Source organism: Dreissena polymorpha, chromosome 5, assembly GCF_020536995.1.
Source record: "Dreissena polymorpha isolate Duluth1 chromosome 5, UMN_Dpol_1.0, whole genome shotgun sequence".
NCBI classification, from domain to species: Eukaryota; Metazoa; Mollusca; class Bivalvia; order Myida; family Dreissenidae; genus Dreissena; species Dreissena polymorpha.
Window position 1 is genome coordinate 102,919,963 of NC_068359.1, and position 15,313 is coordinate 102,935,275.

General features: G+C 35.2%; 1 protein-coding gene across 1 annotated transcript in view; it reads right to left on the minus strand.

The window, feature by feature from the left end:
• Positions 1-282: 282 nt before the first annotated feature.
• The window catches only part of LOC127832656 (uncharacterized), a 41,168-nt gene continuing 26,137 nt past the window's right edge, over positions 283-15,313 (minus strand). Inside the window, exons 3-5 of the mRNA XM_052358269.1 lie at positions 12,104-12,269; positions 7,972-8,158; positions 283-3,148 (exon numbers count right to left, since the gene is read on the minus strand). Coding sequence (XP_052214229.1) covers positions 2,871-3,148; positions 7,972-8,158; positions 12,104-12,269 — 631 coding nt within the window. The 3' untranslated portion in view covers positions 283-2,870. The remainder of the gene's footprint in view (positions 3,149-7,971; positions 8,159-12,103; positions 12,270-15,313) is intronic.

Consider the following 15,313-nt stretch of genomic DNA (forward strand, 5'->3'; position numbering starts at 1 on the left):
ATCGGTTTGACCGCGAATGTGAGACAATCGATATGATAACAGGACCCCTGTTAATTGATCAATTTTGACACGTAGCGTTGTCTTCCTATTCGGGTAGGCATTGTCATGGAGACGCTGCAGAAATACACTGATTCAGGGTGCAGTTAAGCCTAAGATAAGGTACATGTATTTATGGATTTTGTAAATTCCGGGACATTTGACAGATTTCCGGGACAGCGGGACAAATTCTTCATTTCCGGGACTGTCCCGGACAATCCGGGACGTATGGCATGTATGTTTTAATGTCAAAAAAATATGAGGGTGTTTTCATTCACACATAAACAATTATAACAGCAAGCATAACTTTCAACTACCATTAAAGCAAACATCTAAGTGGTAAAAAGCATACATAAATAATTTAGTTCTGATTAAAATTTACACAACTTAACGCTTAATACTAACCTAATTATGCAATAATAATACATAATAATAACTTAATACAACTAAACACCAAAGAAATATCACTGTTTATGTACATCCATTGCAAAAGATCCAATCTCACAACAACATATCACAGTAATATGGAAAAACTGGACCCAAATAATCATTATTTGTTTAAAATGCTCTAATATTACACGCGTTCCTGATTCTATGAAGTAAGCACTACAGAAAAAGTCCCTTTATGGCAACAATTCTTGCGTAACTTCTTCAAAAAAGGTTTGTTAAAACATATTTGATTTGACAAATAAAGCAAAGCAGGACATGCCACTAATTTAATGTTGTCCGTTCTGTTATTGTCGGCACAGGTAGTACTTAAAAGTATGCGTAGGAAAATAACTACAATCACTACAATCAATAGGCTATACATACACAATAGAGTATAAAGTTTATACTTATGAGGCAAGTAACAACACATTGTGACAATGGAAAATATTGGAATTCTTAGCACAATTATAAAATGAAATGCCATAAAATTATGAAATTAATTTAAGATAAAACAAAAAACAACAATAAAAAACAAGTTTCTTATACCATTCAATCTGTAGTTATTGGGCAGATATTGTTAATTCTTTTTTTTACAAGAATGACCTTAGATATAACAAATAAAACATATATACATTTTACCCTATAAACTGTAAACACGATGTAAATACTTTTAAACTACAGGCAACACCCAACTGAGCACCTTTTGTACAGTTTTCACCCCTTAATCAATAGGCCCCGTCACAAAATCTTCTATTTAGAAGGAGTGCTGTATCAGAAGAAGAGCTTTCTAAACATGAAATTTTGTGTTCATTGTAATTATTTTATTATTACAGTTAGGCTGTTTGTTTCCTCTTTTACAAAACTAAAGTGTGTGTTGTAGGCCAGATTTTGTTATGAATCATGTTAAAATGCAGCCTATATGATACCATGATTTAGTCATAGTCCAGTAACATTGGAAACCAACCTTCCTACCCAAAAATACAAACCTAGCTCTTCTGTACTTAAGTAATTGTCAGTGTGAAGTTTTATCCTTAACTTTAACTTAATGATCAACTACTGATCAACTTATCCATCCCCTCCATCAAATTGTATAAACCTACACAATTTTTCCCCCTGCTTTACATTGACTTTGGAGCCTATAGAAGAAAGATTAATAGGAGTGTTCTTTGTTTAAACAAGAGATGTGTTTTTCAGAAACACAATGCCCCCTAATGTGCCGCTTTAATTTTTTTTTTACCTTTGACCTTGAAGGATGACCTTGACCTTTCAACACGCAAAATGTGCAGCTCCATGAGATAAACATGCAGCCAAATATCAATTTGCTACGTTCAATATTGCAAAAGTTATGAAGAAGGTTAAAGTTTTGGGACACACACACGGACACATACAATCACAGACAGGCCAAAAACAATATACCCCTGATATTTCGATCAGGGGCATAAAAATTAAACCACAAAAAACTTTTGAAAGCTCAAGAAAATGGGTAATACTGTTTAATTAAAATCACTATATTTTTCTCTGTCATATGGCCATAGCTACCAGGCCATGTGTTATTGGGGTTACAATGGATAATGCAAGACACAAAAGGAACGTCCTACGAGATGCAAACCTTGGTCATTAAGTGCCTGGTGTGAAGCACTGAGTAAACACTGCACCCCATTTCAATGTCTTGAGTAAAAGATAAAAATGTAAGTAAGGGCATTTGTAGGGTAAAACAAGATGTGTTTGTAAAACACTATGTCCCCCCATATATTTGACCTTTGACCTTGAAGGATGACCTTGACATTTCACCACTCAAAATGTGCAGCTCCATGAGATACACATGCATGACAAATATGAAGTTGCTGCCAACAAGCAGACAGGGCAAAAACAATATGACTCCCAGTAAAGTCTGGGGGACATAAAAATCACACTTAAAAATCAACAAGTATTCCTAACAAGAGCACCGCATAACGGGTGCCAACGCTCTGCTGCGGGTGCAGTTTGGAATAAATGAAAGATTGTCAGAATTTTTTATTTTTTTTGAGAGGTCATTGACCTTGACCTTTGACCTAGTGACCCAAAAATTGGTGTGGCATGTAGAACTCATCAAGGTGCATCTACATATGAAGTTTCAAAGTTGTATGTGGAAGCACTTTGATATTAGAGACAAATGTCAATGTTTTAGCACGATGCGGACGGCAGACACCAGATGGCGGACGAAGAGCTGGCTATGACAATACCTCTGGTTTTCTCCGAAAACAGCCGAGCTAAAAATCATATAGAGGCCAACATGTACTTAAAGCCATGAACAACTAGCTAGACAACTACAATGTTGAATAGAAATGGCCACAAAAAAACAATGCCTCATCTGTATCTTTATGACAAGATAAAACTGGCAGAAAATTTTAACTTCCCAACATTCACTATGCCTGTGTGTTTTCTCTCTTGACATTGTCCATATTGAATCCCTGTGACCACCCTGGCAGCTGACTACTTCCAGTCAGTGGAACAATATGGTTCATATTGTGAGAATCAGAACTAAACCTACACCACAAAATGTGGAACTCTTTTGATGGTTCCCTATTCATAGCAATTGCTCTAAGCTTCAAATCCCTGCATGGGTCTGGATTGTGGCCGTCTTCGAAGTGTTGCACAATCTTACAACTGATGGCGTTGCTTAATAGGGCGACATGCAGCTGACCTGAAAACACAGACAATCTCAGGCATAAAAGCTGTGTTCACATTGCATTAGGAAGTTAACACATGTGCATGTAATATATGCACAAGATATGAAAGCTAAAAATCATCCAATCTAATCCATTGCCTTTTAAATGTGAATTTGTATAAACTATATAAACCACCAAAAAGTGAATGTGTATAAACTATATTAAACACCAGAAACACATAACTATGGAATAATAAGATGTATATTACTCTTACCTTTATAAATAATTTTACATTGTTTATTTTTTTATAAAATATATCTCTTCAGAATAAACTTCCATATTATGTTGCATTTATGATAAAACATGCATACAGAGGTATTTTAACTAAACATTCATAAAATTAAACGAATGGTTAATTCTTATTAATAGTGTCACGTGTTTCATACATAAAGAATAATTCAGTATTTGTGGTCTTACAATAAAATTCTTCCAGTTTCACAATGCCACCACTGTTGCTATTTTTAGATATCACATGACACATCAAATTTCATAATGAGGCTGAACATGTTAACATTCTTTTGCGGAGAATATCGATAATCATATACCAGTTGATTCTTATTGTTTACATTTGTGATTTTCTTGAGCACTGACACTGGTAAAACATATGCATACAGGCATGTGTTTAGTCAATAGATTGATAACCAATTATAAAACAAGAGCACCGCATAACGGTGCCAACGCTCGGCTGCAGGTACATTCTTGAATAAATGAAAGCTTGTCAGAATTATTTTTTTTTAGAGGTCAAAGTGACCTTGACCTTTGACCTAGTGACCCCAAAATGGGTGTGGCATGTAGAACTCATCAAGGTGCATCCACATATGAAGTTTCAAAGTTGTAGGTGGAAGCACTTTGATTTTAGAGCAAAATGCCAAAGTTTTAGCAAGACCCTGGCAGATGGCTGATGGCGGATGACGAGCTGGCTATGACAATACCTCGGGTTTGCTCCGAAAACAGCCGAGCTAATAAACATTCTAAAAACAAAATAATAATTCTACAACATAATATATACTACCATAAGTGAATATTTATAATTTTTATTTCATCTTTATAAAATACGAGTTACCCATAAACATCAGAGTAAAGGTGGTCGGAAGATTAAACAGGGATAATTGCACAAAAAGATAAACATTACCCGAATAATACAAAACATAGTATTACTAATATATAACTATAATTCTCAAAGATATGTTGATTTTTTTCATGAATGATCAAACTTGTAAGTGTGTGTTGAATAAACCATAAAACTAAGCACTATTAAAGGCGAACAACATGACACTATTTAAATGTTATGTTAATTTTCTTTTTAATAGAAAAAAATGTTATTTTACAGTAAATAACAATATTGATGACTATTATAAACAAGTGAAACAAGGGACGCGGTGTAAACTGAACTGTCTTTGAAACGTTTAGCATTAATTTTTTTAACTTCACGCGCAGAAAATGTGTACCTACATATTTTTTCACTCAGTAATCAGTTCCTACAATTATAGGCAATACCTTAACTGAGAAAACAATATTTAGATGTATATATAGTAATGGGTCACTCCTTCAACTTCACTTCCAACATGGAACTTAAAATATACACACGTGGTTAGCCTTTGATATGCTTCAATGGTCACTCGTACGCTAAGAAACACACGTCTAAGTCTATAATACGGTGGCTATGCAGTTTAAGTCGCCCCATATTTTGTAAATTATCTCTAAGTACAGATCTAAGTGTGAGACAATATATTTAAATAATTTGTAAAGTTCATCTTGCTCATGCTCACGAACATTTCTTCAAACTGTATAAAAATATGGTAAAAATATCATTTGATAATAATGACCAGGATAGCAATATTGCAGGGACCAATGTTCGGGATGTCAATATCATGTAGGAACAAATCTCCAGGTAGTTAAAATAATGTAGGAATGAATGTCCAGGATGTTAAAATAATGTAGGAACCATTGTCTGTATTGTCAAAATAATGTGGGAACAAATGTCCGGTTAGTCAAAACAACGTAGGACATAATGTCCCCCTGTGACAAAATTAGCATAGAAATGATCCTCAGTGGGATCAAATGTCCGGCATATCGCTCTATTATTATGATTAAACTGGCTTATATCTATACAGTATTTCTGACAATCTTTAAGAACAAATTACTTACTATTTGAATATTTTGCAATAAAGTGGTCCTAGAAATGACTACCCAACTGTTACACTACTACCACGAGAAAACATTGAGGTTTCATAATTTGTGTTTAATGACCAGACATCTTCCACCTGATGTTTATGACAACTTGTTGTTATCTTGTATTTGTCAGCACTGTATCTGATCATAACAAGATAATGGTTTTGTGCTGAACATAGGGTATATACATACACATATCTATCAATAAACAAGATTATTGACAGATCTTTGATAAAACATCATGATAAAAATGTTCAAACAAGTGAATCAAAATCTGTAAAATGTTTCGAATAAAACCAAGTACAGTCAAACCTGAATTCAGCGGTCAGTCAAGGGAAATGATCAAAGTGACCGTTGTCCACAGGTGACCGTTGAATTCGGATCACAATTTTAAGAAGGTTGGCCAGTTGGTAGTATTACTACGTCGTTACCCCACCCAGTCGTTTGCATACAGTGTAAAACAAATGCTCATTGCATTAACAAAGCATAATAACAGCATTAACTTACGCGTGCATATTGAATAATAGAGAATAATATCTTTTAGATTGATTTTATTTCATAATGTTAAATTAAACAATGACTTTATCAACGCTGGTATAATTTTTTTCTCATGCATCTCATTCATTCAGTAAATAACGTCTGTAAAAGTCTAAAAAGCGGATTCGGTGTCATAAACCGATAGTACGGCGTAATTGTACCGTTCTAATTCAAAGAAATAGCGGTCATTTAATTTCGCGATAATTACTTTCAACAAGTCATAAACTCTGATAAATTTTCTTTAGAAGATACACCTACAATTATCCCCGGAAAAGAAACCTTCTCAACACCTTATAATTTGTTTACTCGCAGCGGGCCGCTTTTATAATATCATAGACAATTACCGCTTTCAGACGCTTTAAATGTTGCAAATCAGTCCATGTTTTGCCATTAAAGCTAATCACTAATCCTCTTATCGCCTTCTTATCAAAACACTCGCCAGCTTAATGTTGTTTTAACACTTAATCAGCGATACAGACCAATTGACTTTGTCACGCGCTAATGCGTTATGCATGCAGACGATAATTGCTATTAATAAACATTGTTATTGTTAATGTCACCTGTTTAAAGTGATATTATGGGCATCTAACAGTTTATAGCTGGCTATTGCAACCGTTGTTTATTTTTGGTATTTTCACTTCATATACAATGTACACTTCTATTTGTTAATTCAGCATCAACATACTAAAACAATATCCCGGAGAGAGAAAAAAATGCATTTGAATATCAACCGTCTTTTCGTTAAACAACTGATCATGCATGTACGATGTGAACCTAAATTTAGTTTAAGTGCAGATTCGTTCATACGACACAAAGACACAATTTTGTTTTACGGATCATTTCGGCTTAGAGGAGTGGGTTAGTCATGTAAAATAACGAATATAAAATATATTTTTAATAAACAACTGGTAGCAAAATGAGTTGCAGACAATTGGTCTTTTAATGCAATTAAAATGAAAATTCAATTATAATGGTGAAACAATTTTACATACCGGTCATGGATGCACAAATTGTTTGTTTACTCGCAGCGGGCCGCTTTTATAGTATCAAAGACAATTACCGCTATCAGACGCTTTTACCGCAAAATAGACGGACACATGATGTGCTGTGTTTTTAATTTTCGCTACTCGAGACGACTCGAGACGACTGACGCGTGACCGTTGATTTCAGGTCAAACATGAATTTCGGAGTGGAATGTAGTGGCCGTTGGCCGTTATGGACAGGTGGCCGTTGAATTCAAGTGTAATTTAGAATGTTTTTCGTCGGGGGGATTCCAGACTGACCGTTGTCTGCAGGTGACCGGTAAATTCAGGTGGCCGTTAGGTCAGTTTCGACTGTACTTTAATCAAAAACATCAGTTCTATTGATTTTAATGTTGTGTGGCAGTCACTATTACAGATTGATATATGTCTTATCAATCTTATTGTGAAAAGGGTCTATTGATCTTAGGCCTGTTTGACCACAAAAATGGCCATACCTCTGGCATTTACTGTCCAATCTAGCCCAATATTGGCTTATTCAGTTGTGATCTTATTTATTTTTAGTAATACATGAACTGATGACGTTATGGAGATTGGAGAAAATAGATTCACAAGAGATGTGTTTGTAAGAAACACAATGCCCCCTACCACGCAGCTTTGAATAATTTTTGTTTGACCTTTGACCTTGAAAGGATGACCTTGACCTTTCACCACTCAAAATTTGCAGCTACATGAGATACACATGCATGCCAAATATCAAGTTGCTATCTCCAATATTACAAAAGTTATTGCAAAGGTTTAACCAAGGTTAAAGTTTGTGACAAACAGACACATACAATGACAGACAGACAGGCCAAAAACAATATACCCCCGATCATTCGATCCCGGGGCATAAAATACGAACCTGCATATTTCGGAATATTTCAACAAACAAAGAGTCATAGTTCAAGTTTAATACACCAAACTTACACATTTAGGGCTGCTACTGAGACCTTAATAAATTGTCAGAGGCCAAACTGCATATTGCAAAACCGACAGATATTTTGCTAGAGTCTATTCATTATTCATAAGATCATAACAGGGTTGTTATATGTGGGCCCTGTGCTTACTGCTGTCCATATTTGCCTCACAGGTCTCCATGACAACCTTGAACATCATCACACGCAACTGGTCCCTCCAGGATTGGCAGGATGTCCTTAGATGTTCATGAAGCTCCACTCCATAGCAACTGAATACCTGCTGTACCCTGGCACCGACTGCCTCTGTTTCACTGAGCTTGCTGAAGTATTCTTCATACTGGAAGTCAGACATGTTTTGAAGAAAATTGCCTTATTAATTTAAACATCACATGTGATTTAAAGACAATAAATTGGAAAGATATGTAACAGCTTATATGGAGTAGGATTGATAATATAATGATGTACATGTACAAATAATTTCCCAGCAAGCTCACTCAATGATATCAAAATTAGGACAAGAGTGCCAAACTGTCACAAGATATGCCCATTTGAAGGTTTTGGACAACTTGATAACTTTGAGTGGCAAAATGATATATTTTTATGCCATAACAAACCATTTGAGAGGACACCATGCTAAATCCTTTAAATGCACTAAGTGACCCCATGACAAAGTTTTTGACCCAGCATGACACATATTTTCGAACTTGACCTAGATATTGTCTAGATACAACTTCTGACCAGGTTTGGTGATGATTGGAGGAAAACTATTTAAATTAGAGAGCAGACACCATGCTTAATGCTTGAAATACACTTGTGACCTAGTTTTTGACCTGGCATGACCCATATTTAAACTTGACCTAGATATCATTTAGATACAACTTCTGACCAAAATTGGTGAAGATCGGATGAAAACTACTTCAATTAGAGAGCAAACACCATGCTAAATCGTTGAAATGCACTAAGTGACCCCGTGACCTAGTCTTTGATCCGGCATGACCCATATTCAACCTTGACCTAGATATTGTCTAGATCGAACTTCTGACCAAGTTTGGTGAAGATCGGATGAAAACTATATGAACAAGAGACATGTTAACATGGCCATCCCCTCCGAAATGTGTTTGCTTGTATGAGAAAATTTGTTTTAGAGAGAAGAATAATATTTGTAAAACATGGCACCTGTGTCATCTATTCATATTTCAAGGATCAATTAGTTATATAGTGTTGGAGTTATGCTGTAGAGAATAATATATATGGAAATGAAAGAAAGGGAGGTAATAAAAACGGCCGATAAGAGTTATGGTTCATGCTCACTGCACTTCTTCTAGTTGCCATATGCTTATATTTCTAGTCTCAAGTAAATCCTTTCAGTAGATTTAGAGTTATGCTCCAGACAAAAAAATGACTTTTAATTAAAATAAAGGGAGATAATTAAAATAACTAAGGTAGATAGAGTTATGGTTCTTAGTCACTGCACCTCTCCTTCTTACCATCTGTTTATATTAGAAGTTTTAAATAAATCCCTTTGGTAGATTTAGAGCTGTGCTCTGTACAAAAATTTACTTTGAGATTATATAAAGGGAGATAATTCAAAAACTCAGGTAGATATAGTTATGGTTCTTAGTCACTGCACTTATCCTACTTGCCATCTGTTTATATTTAAAGTTTCAAGTAAATCCTTTCAGTAGATTTAGAGTTATGCTCCGGACAAAAATTTACTTTGAAATTATATAAAGGGAGATAATTCAAAAACTAAGGTTGATAGAGTTATGGCTCTTGGTCACCGCACTTCTCCTACTTACCATCTGTTTATATTCTAAGTTTAAAGTATATCCATTGAATAGGTTTAGAGTTGTGCTCTGGACAAAAATTTACTTTGAAATTAAATAAAGGGTGATAGTTTTAAAAACTAAGGTATATAGAGTTATGGTTCTTAGTCACTGCACTTTTCCTACTTGCCATCTGTTTATATTTCAAGTTTCAAGTAAATCCCTTCAGTAGATTTAGAGTTATGCTCTGGACAAAAATTTACTTTGAAATTATATAAAGGGAGATAATTCAAAAACTCAGGTAGATAGCGTTATGGTTCTTGGTCACTGCACTTCTCCTAGTTGCCATCTGTATATATTATATTATATATAAGTTTAAAGTAAATCCATTGAATAGATTTGGAGTTATGCTCTGGACAAAGTTTCGGACGGAAGGGCGGACAGACGGACGGAGACTATTACTATATCCCCTTCCGAAATTTAATTTCGTGGGGATAATTAGAGAGTGGACACTGCTGTGGACGCTGCCCGCCCGCCAAGGGTAATCTTATAATACGTCCCGTTTTCAACGGGCGTATAAAAATAAGATATGGCTTTCAATAAATGCAAACGCCTTCAGTGAAAACTTTGTCATTATAAGTCATTTACCATATGAATAAGTCTGAAGTCTTTGTAAATGCAGAATGCCGATGTCAAAATGCGATAAGATATTAAATAGGGTGCAGCGTGTTGAATGGGAGTATCAAAGCTTTTTAGTAAGTAGTTTTAATGTTAAGGCAAGAGTTGATTTAAACCAAAACTATCTGAACAAGACTATTGCAAAGCAATATAGTCCCCTACCGGCTCCACCATTGTCAGAAATTCCACCATTTTCGGAATTTATTTACCAGAATTTTTGACGCAGGAAAAAAATGAAATGACGTGCATAATGTCCATGTTGCCATCTATCCATGTTTCAAGTTTCATGAAAAAATATTAAAAACTTTTAAAGTTATCGCAGGATCCAGAAAACCACCATTTTCAGCAGTATTTTTAGTCTATTTGTTGCCATAGCAACCAGAATTTTTGATGTAGGAACAAAATGAAATGATGTGCATAATGTCCATATTGCCATCTATCCATGTTTCAAGTTTCATGAAAAAATATTAAGAACTTTAAAGTCATCGCAGGATCCAGAAAAGTGCGACGGACTGACAGACAGAGCGCAAACCATAAGTCCCCTCCGGTGAAACTGGTAGGGGACAATAAATTTCTGAATTAGTTTATCTCTTTACAACTTAGACACATATTTTGACACATTTGTAGTCTCTTAGAAAGTTAAATTTAATTAAAGACCTTTTTTACTAGTTACAAGTTTTAAAGGTTTCATTTCCATCCCTTAGATACTGGTGAGCAGCAAACAGCATAAAACCTGAACATACTGCGAGTTTCTCACAGGCTGTTCTGGTTTTATGCTGTTTGCATTTATATATACATGTAGCAATTTTCACTTTGCCTCAGAGTGGAAAAGAGTTAAGTCCAACAGTAGGTCCAAGTGAGGACAGAAAATGGGCTGGAATTAAACAATTTGTAGAAGCATAATGCAATAAAATAAACAGAATCTGAATTTGAGCAGAGCTCCAGATAAGGGCAGTACAGCCGTACATACAGCTTTTTTCATGAAGGTTTACGCATTTATTTTTATAAACTGGACGTACAATTACGACTTGAATATCCCTTTTACGCATTAACGAAAAAAATCTGGCCGTACCGATATGTCCGCACGGCGTGATTTGTTGGTCTCTAACCTAAGGGCGCCTTTTCGTTTATTTAAATTACCGTAAAGTTGTAGACTGGGTTCGGTATTATTGTCTATTCTGACGCGTGATTTCCGGTTACTTGTTAACCCGTCAAAAAAATATGTCTGCACGCATGGAGGGCGGGCTAAACCGAAAGCGGTTAATAAAACACACTTTGTTGTCCCACAATGGCTACATACGGTCGTCTTACCATCCTGACATTCAATCTGTTAACCCAGGAAAAAAACATTCTCGCCCTGATATTAAACAATTTGATTGCATCGGTGGCTAGAAATGTGGCTTTGACAGTTAACTGCTAAAGCAATTATTCTTTTGAGATGAGACAGTGACATTTGTGTTCATTAACTTAGCTTACTAGTTGGCTTGTGTTTTCTTGTCAAGAAAAATTATTTAAATGAAGAACTAGTATTTAGTCATGAGTTTTAATGTGTAGTTGTATTTTCATCATAATTTTGAATGGAAAACCTAATAAAGTAACTATTTATTATAATTTCTGCAAATGTTTCTGTAAAAGCAGTTATACACCCTTCAATATTCAAGAACACGGGTAGTACAGTACTGCCTGTATTTTTGGATATGGTAGTACAAGTACTAATTGATTTTCAGTGTTACTCCTTGTCTTTCTGTCAGTGGCAGTACCGTTACTAATTTCACAAATCCTTATCTGGACCTCTCTTTGAGACAAGTAATGATAAAGACTAAAATAAATCACTGTACCTTCTGAATGTAAAAGCTCATGTTCTTTAAGGTGTAAAGGGCACTGGAGAGTCGGAGACGATGTTGCATACTCTCATCTCCACACAAGTGGATGCTGATGGCCTGATAGAGGCAACAATTGCCGGAACCACTTGTTTGGTATGCCACAAAGCCCACCGGGACACCTCTAAATACAAGGTTTACACTTATACTTGAATTAATGTTACCAAGATGTATTGGTCATAATAAATTTGAACTTAATTTGAATTTCAAAAAATATAACACCATGAACCTTATACCACTTTTACCACTTAAATACGGATTTTGACGCATTTGTAGTCCCTCAGAAAGATATATTCAATTTAATACCTTTCTTACTAGATCCAAGTTTTAAAGGTTTCAATTCCATCCCTTAGATACTGATGAGCAGCAAACAGCATAAAGCCTGAACAGACTGTGAGTTACTCGCAGGCTGTTCTGGTTTTATGCTGTTAGCAAATAGCCATTTATACTTTGATTCTGAGTGGTAAAGGGTAAACAAAATTCAGCCATTTAAGAACTACAGCGGGTTAGGATTCTATTAATAAAAATTATCCCTTTAACTTCTCTAAAATGTAAGAATTTATGTACAAATAACAAGCAACAAATTCAAACCATGTCAGACAGAGTTCCTGGCATTGTGTCTATTTGCCAGTATTTAATAACAATCAGGCATCACATACACAGAGTCTGCATGATTTAGCCAAAACAATGTTGGTGTAAATTGTAATGTAGATGGGTATATTTAATAATTTTTGTGTAAATACTGTGTGAAGAGGCTATAACATGTAATTATATGACCTGTCTGAGTTCTAATAAAGTTAGCTAACTTTAAATTAAACAAGCAAATTTGTTGAATTTATATCCCCCACCATTATACTTCTGGACACAAGGTATGGCTCCGGACACACAAAAAAGCATTTTTTCAAAATACAAAGGGCCAAAACTCCGTTATAATTCAATGGTGTACAATGCCATTTGGCGTGCATCATCCTCTTATCAATATATATACTCATACCAAGTTTAAATGAAATCTGCCAAAGCACTTCCAAGATATGACTTCGGACAAAAAAGTGCCGGACGGACGGACCGCAAGACGGACGAACAACGCCAAAACAATATCCCTACGCCGTTGGCGGGGGATAACAACTAGTAATTTCAGCATCATGTCGCACATTGTATTAAGGATAACAATAGCAACAGGCAAAACAGCAGACTCCTTCCAGATTAATGTTGTCAGAGTAAGAAAATGTTCTATATTAGTTTCATGAGCCTAGCCTAAGAACTTTTGAGTTAAGGTGGGATGAAGATTTTAGTTTAAGAATATTTCTGTAACCATAGTTACCACAATTTTGGTCAAACAAAGAAATAAGAAATAAAGTGCATATTTACCATAGGGCCCTGCATCATCAAACCGATTATCATCAACTTAGCTCAAGGACCTTTTGAGTTTTCAAACAAGATGTGTTTGAGAAACACAATGTCCCCATATATGATGTTTGACCTTGTAGGATGACCTTGACCTTGTGAAGGATGACCTTGACCTTTCACCACTTAAAATGTGCAGCTCCATCAGATACGCATGCATGCCAAATATCAAGTTGCTATCTTCAATATTGCAAAAGTATTCATAAAATAAGCGATTTGGGCCACATATATTTAACCTCTGACCTTGAAGGATGACCTTGACCTTGACCTTTCACCACTCAAAATGTGCAGCTCCATGAGATGCACATGCATGCCAAATATCAAGTTGCTATCTTCAATATTGCAAAAGTATTTATTAAATAAGCGATTTTGGGCCACATATATTTGACCTCTGACCTTGAAGGATGACCTTGACCTTGACCTTTCACCACTCAAAATGTGCAGCTCCATGAGATACACATGCATGCCAAATATCAAGTTGCTATCTTCAATATTGCAAAAGTCTTCATAAAATGAGCGATTTTGGCCACATATATTTGACCTCTGACCTTGAAGGATGACCTTGACCTTTCACCTCACCACTCAAAATGTGCAGCTTCATGAGAAACACATGCATGCCAAATATGAAGTTGCTATCTTCAATATAGCAAAAGTTATTGCAAAATGTTAAAGTTGGCGCAAACAGACCAACAGACAGACCAACAGACAGGGCAAAAACAATATGTCCCCCACTACTATAGTGGGGGACATAAAAATCCAGATTATCGTTTTGACTTTCTTTTGCAACCATAGCCACCACATTTTCTGATGCAATACTGAAATAACATTCTTATTAAACATATGACCCTCTTTCCACATACTAAGTTTCATCAACCTAGCTTCAGCACTTTTAAAGGTATTACAGGATCCAGATTTTTTTTCAGACAAGCGGATGGCTAAAACTATAATAAAAACATATTCCCCAGATATCCTTCTATCCACATGCTAAGTTTAATCTATCTATAAAATTTTCTGTTTGAATTTTCCCTAGATCCAGATGTAAGTTTCCAATTATTGTGTAAACCATAGCATCTTACAACTCACTAACCACAATTTGACAAAAAAAACTAATATAACGAGCTTACACCAAAATATGTCCCTCTATTCACAAGCCAAGTTTCACCAACCTCATTTGAGTTCCTTTTAAATTATCACATTAATTATTAATTTAATTATTTTTCCAGTATTTCACTTGCCATAGCGATCAAAAAATTTGTCTGATGAAAATCTGAAATAATGATCATTTGAGTTCTCACAGGATTCAGATTCGAACAGACAGATACACTGAGAGACCGGTAAGGGACTAGTAAGGAGAATATATATATTTTCTTTATGGATGTTCATTATTTGAAATTGTAAATTACAATTGCAATATCTTTTCTTAACTGTCCCTCAGCTTGGAATATTTTTGGGTATATATATGTCTACCAAAGGTTTTGATCTTATTTAATAGCCCCTGATATGTTGAAGAAATTTCCTGCCAGTAGACCTCACATAATATATCTTAATGTTTCATCACTACTCTGAGGGTAATACCACAACAGATTAGCTACATTGCTGCAACCTTATTGTGATTAAGTGAATATTGGAGGTATACTTTCGATTGCAAAATCCCCAATTTTCTGTGCAAATGTTCATAGAACACATAGACACAAATGTTTGGCGCTGTTCAAAATATAGTCAGTGTATCTGTATCAGATGTTGCTAATAACTTGGTTGTTATAA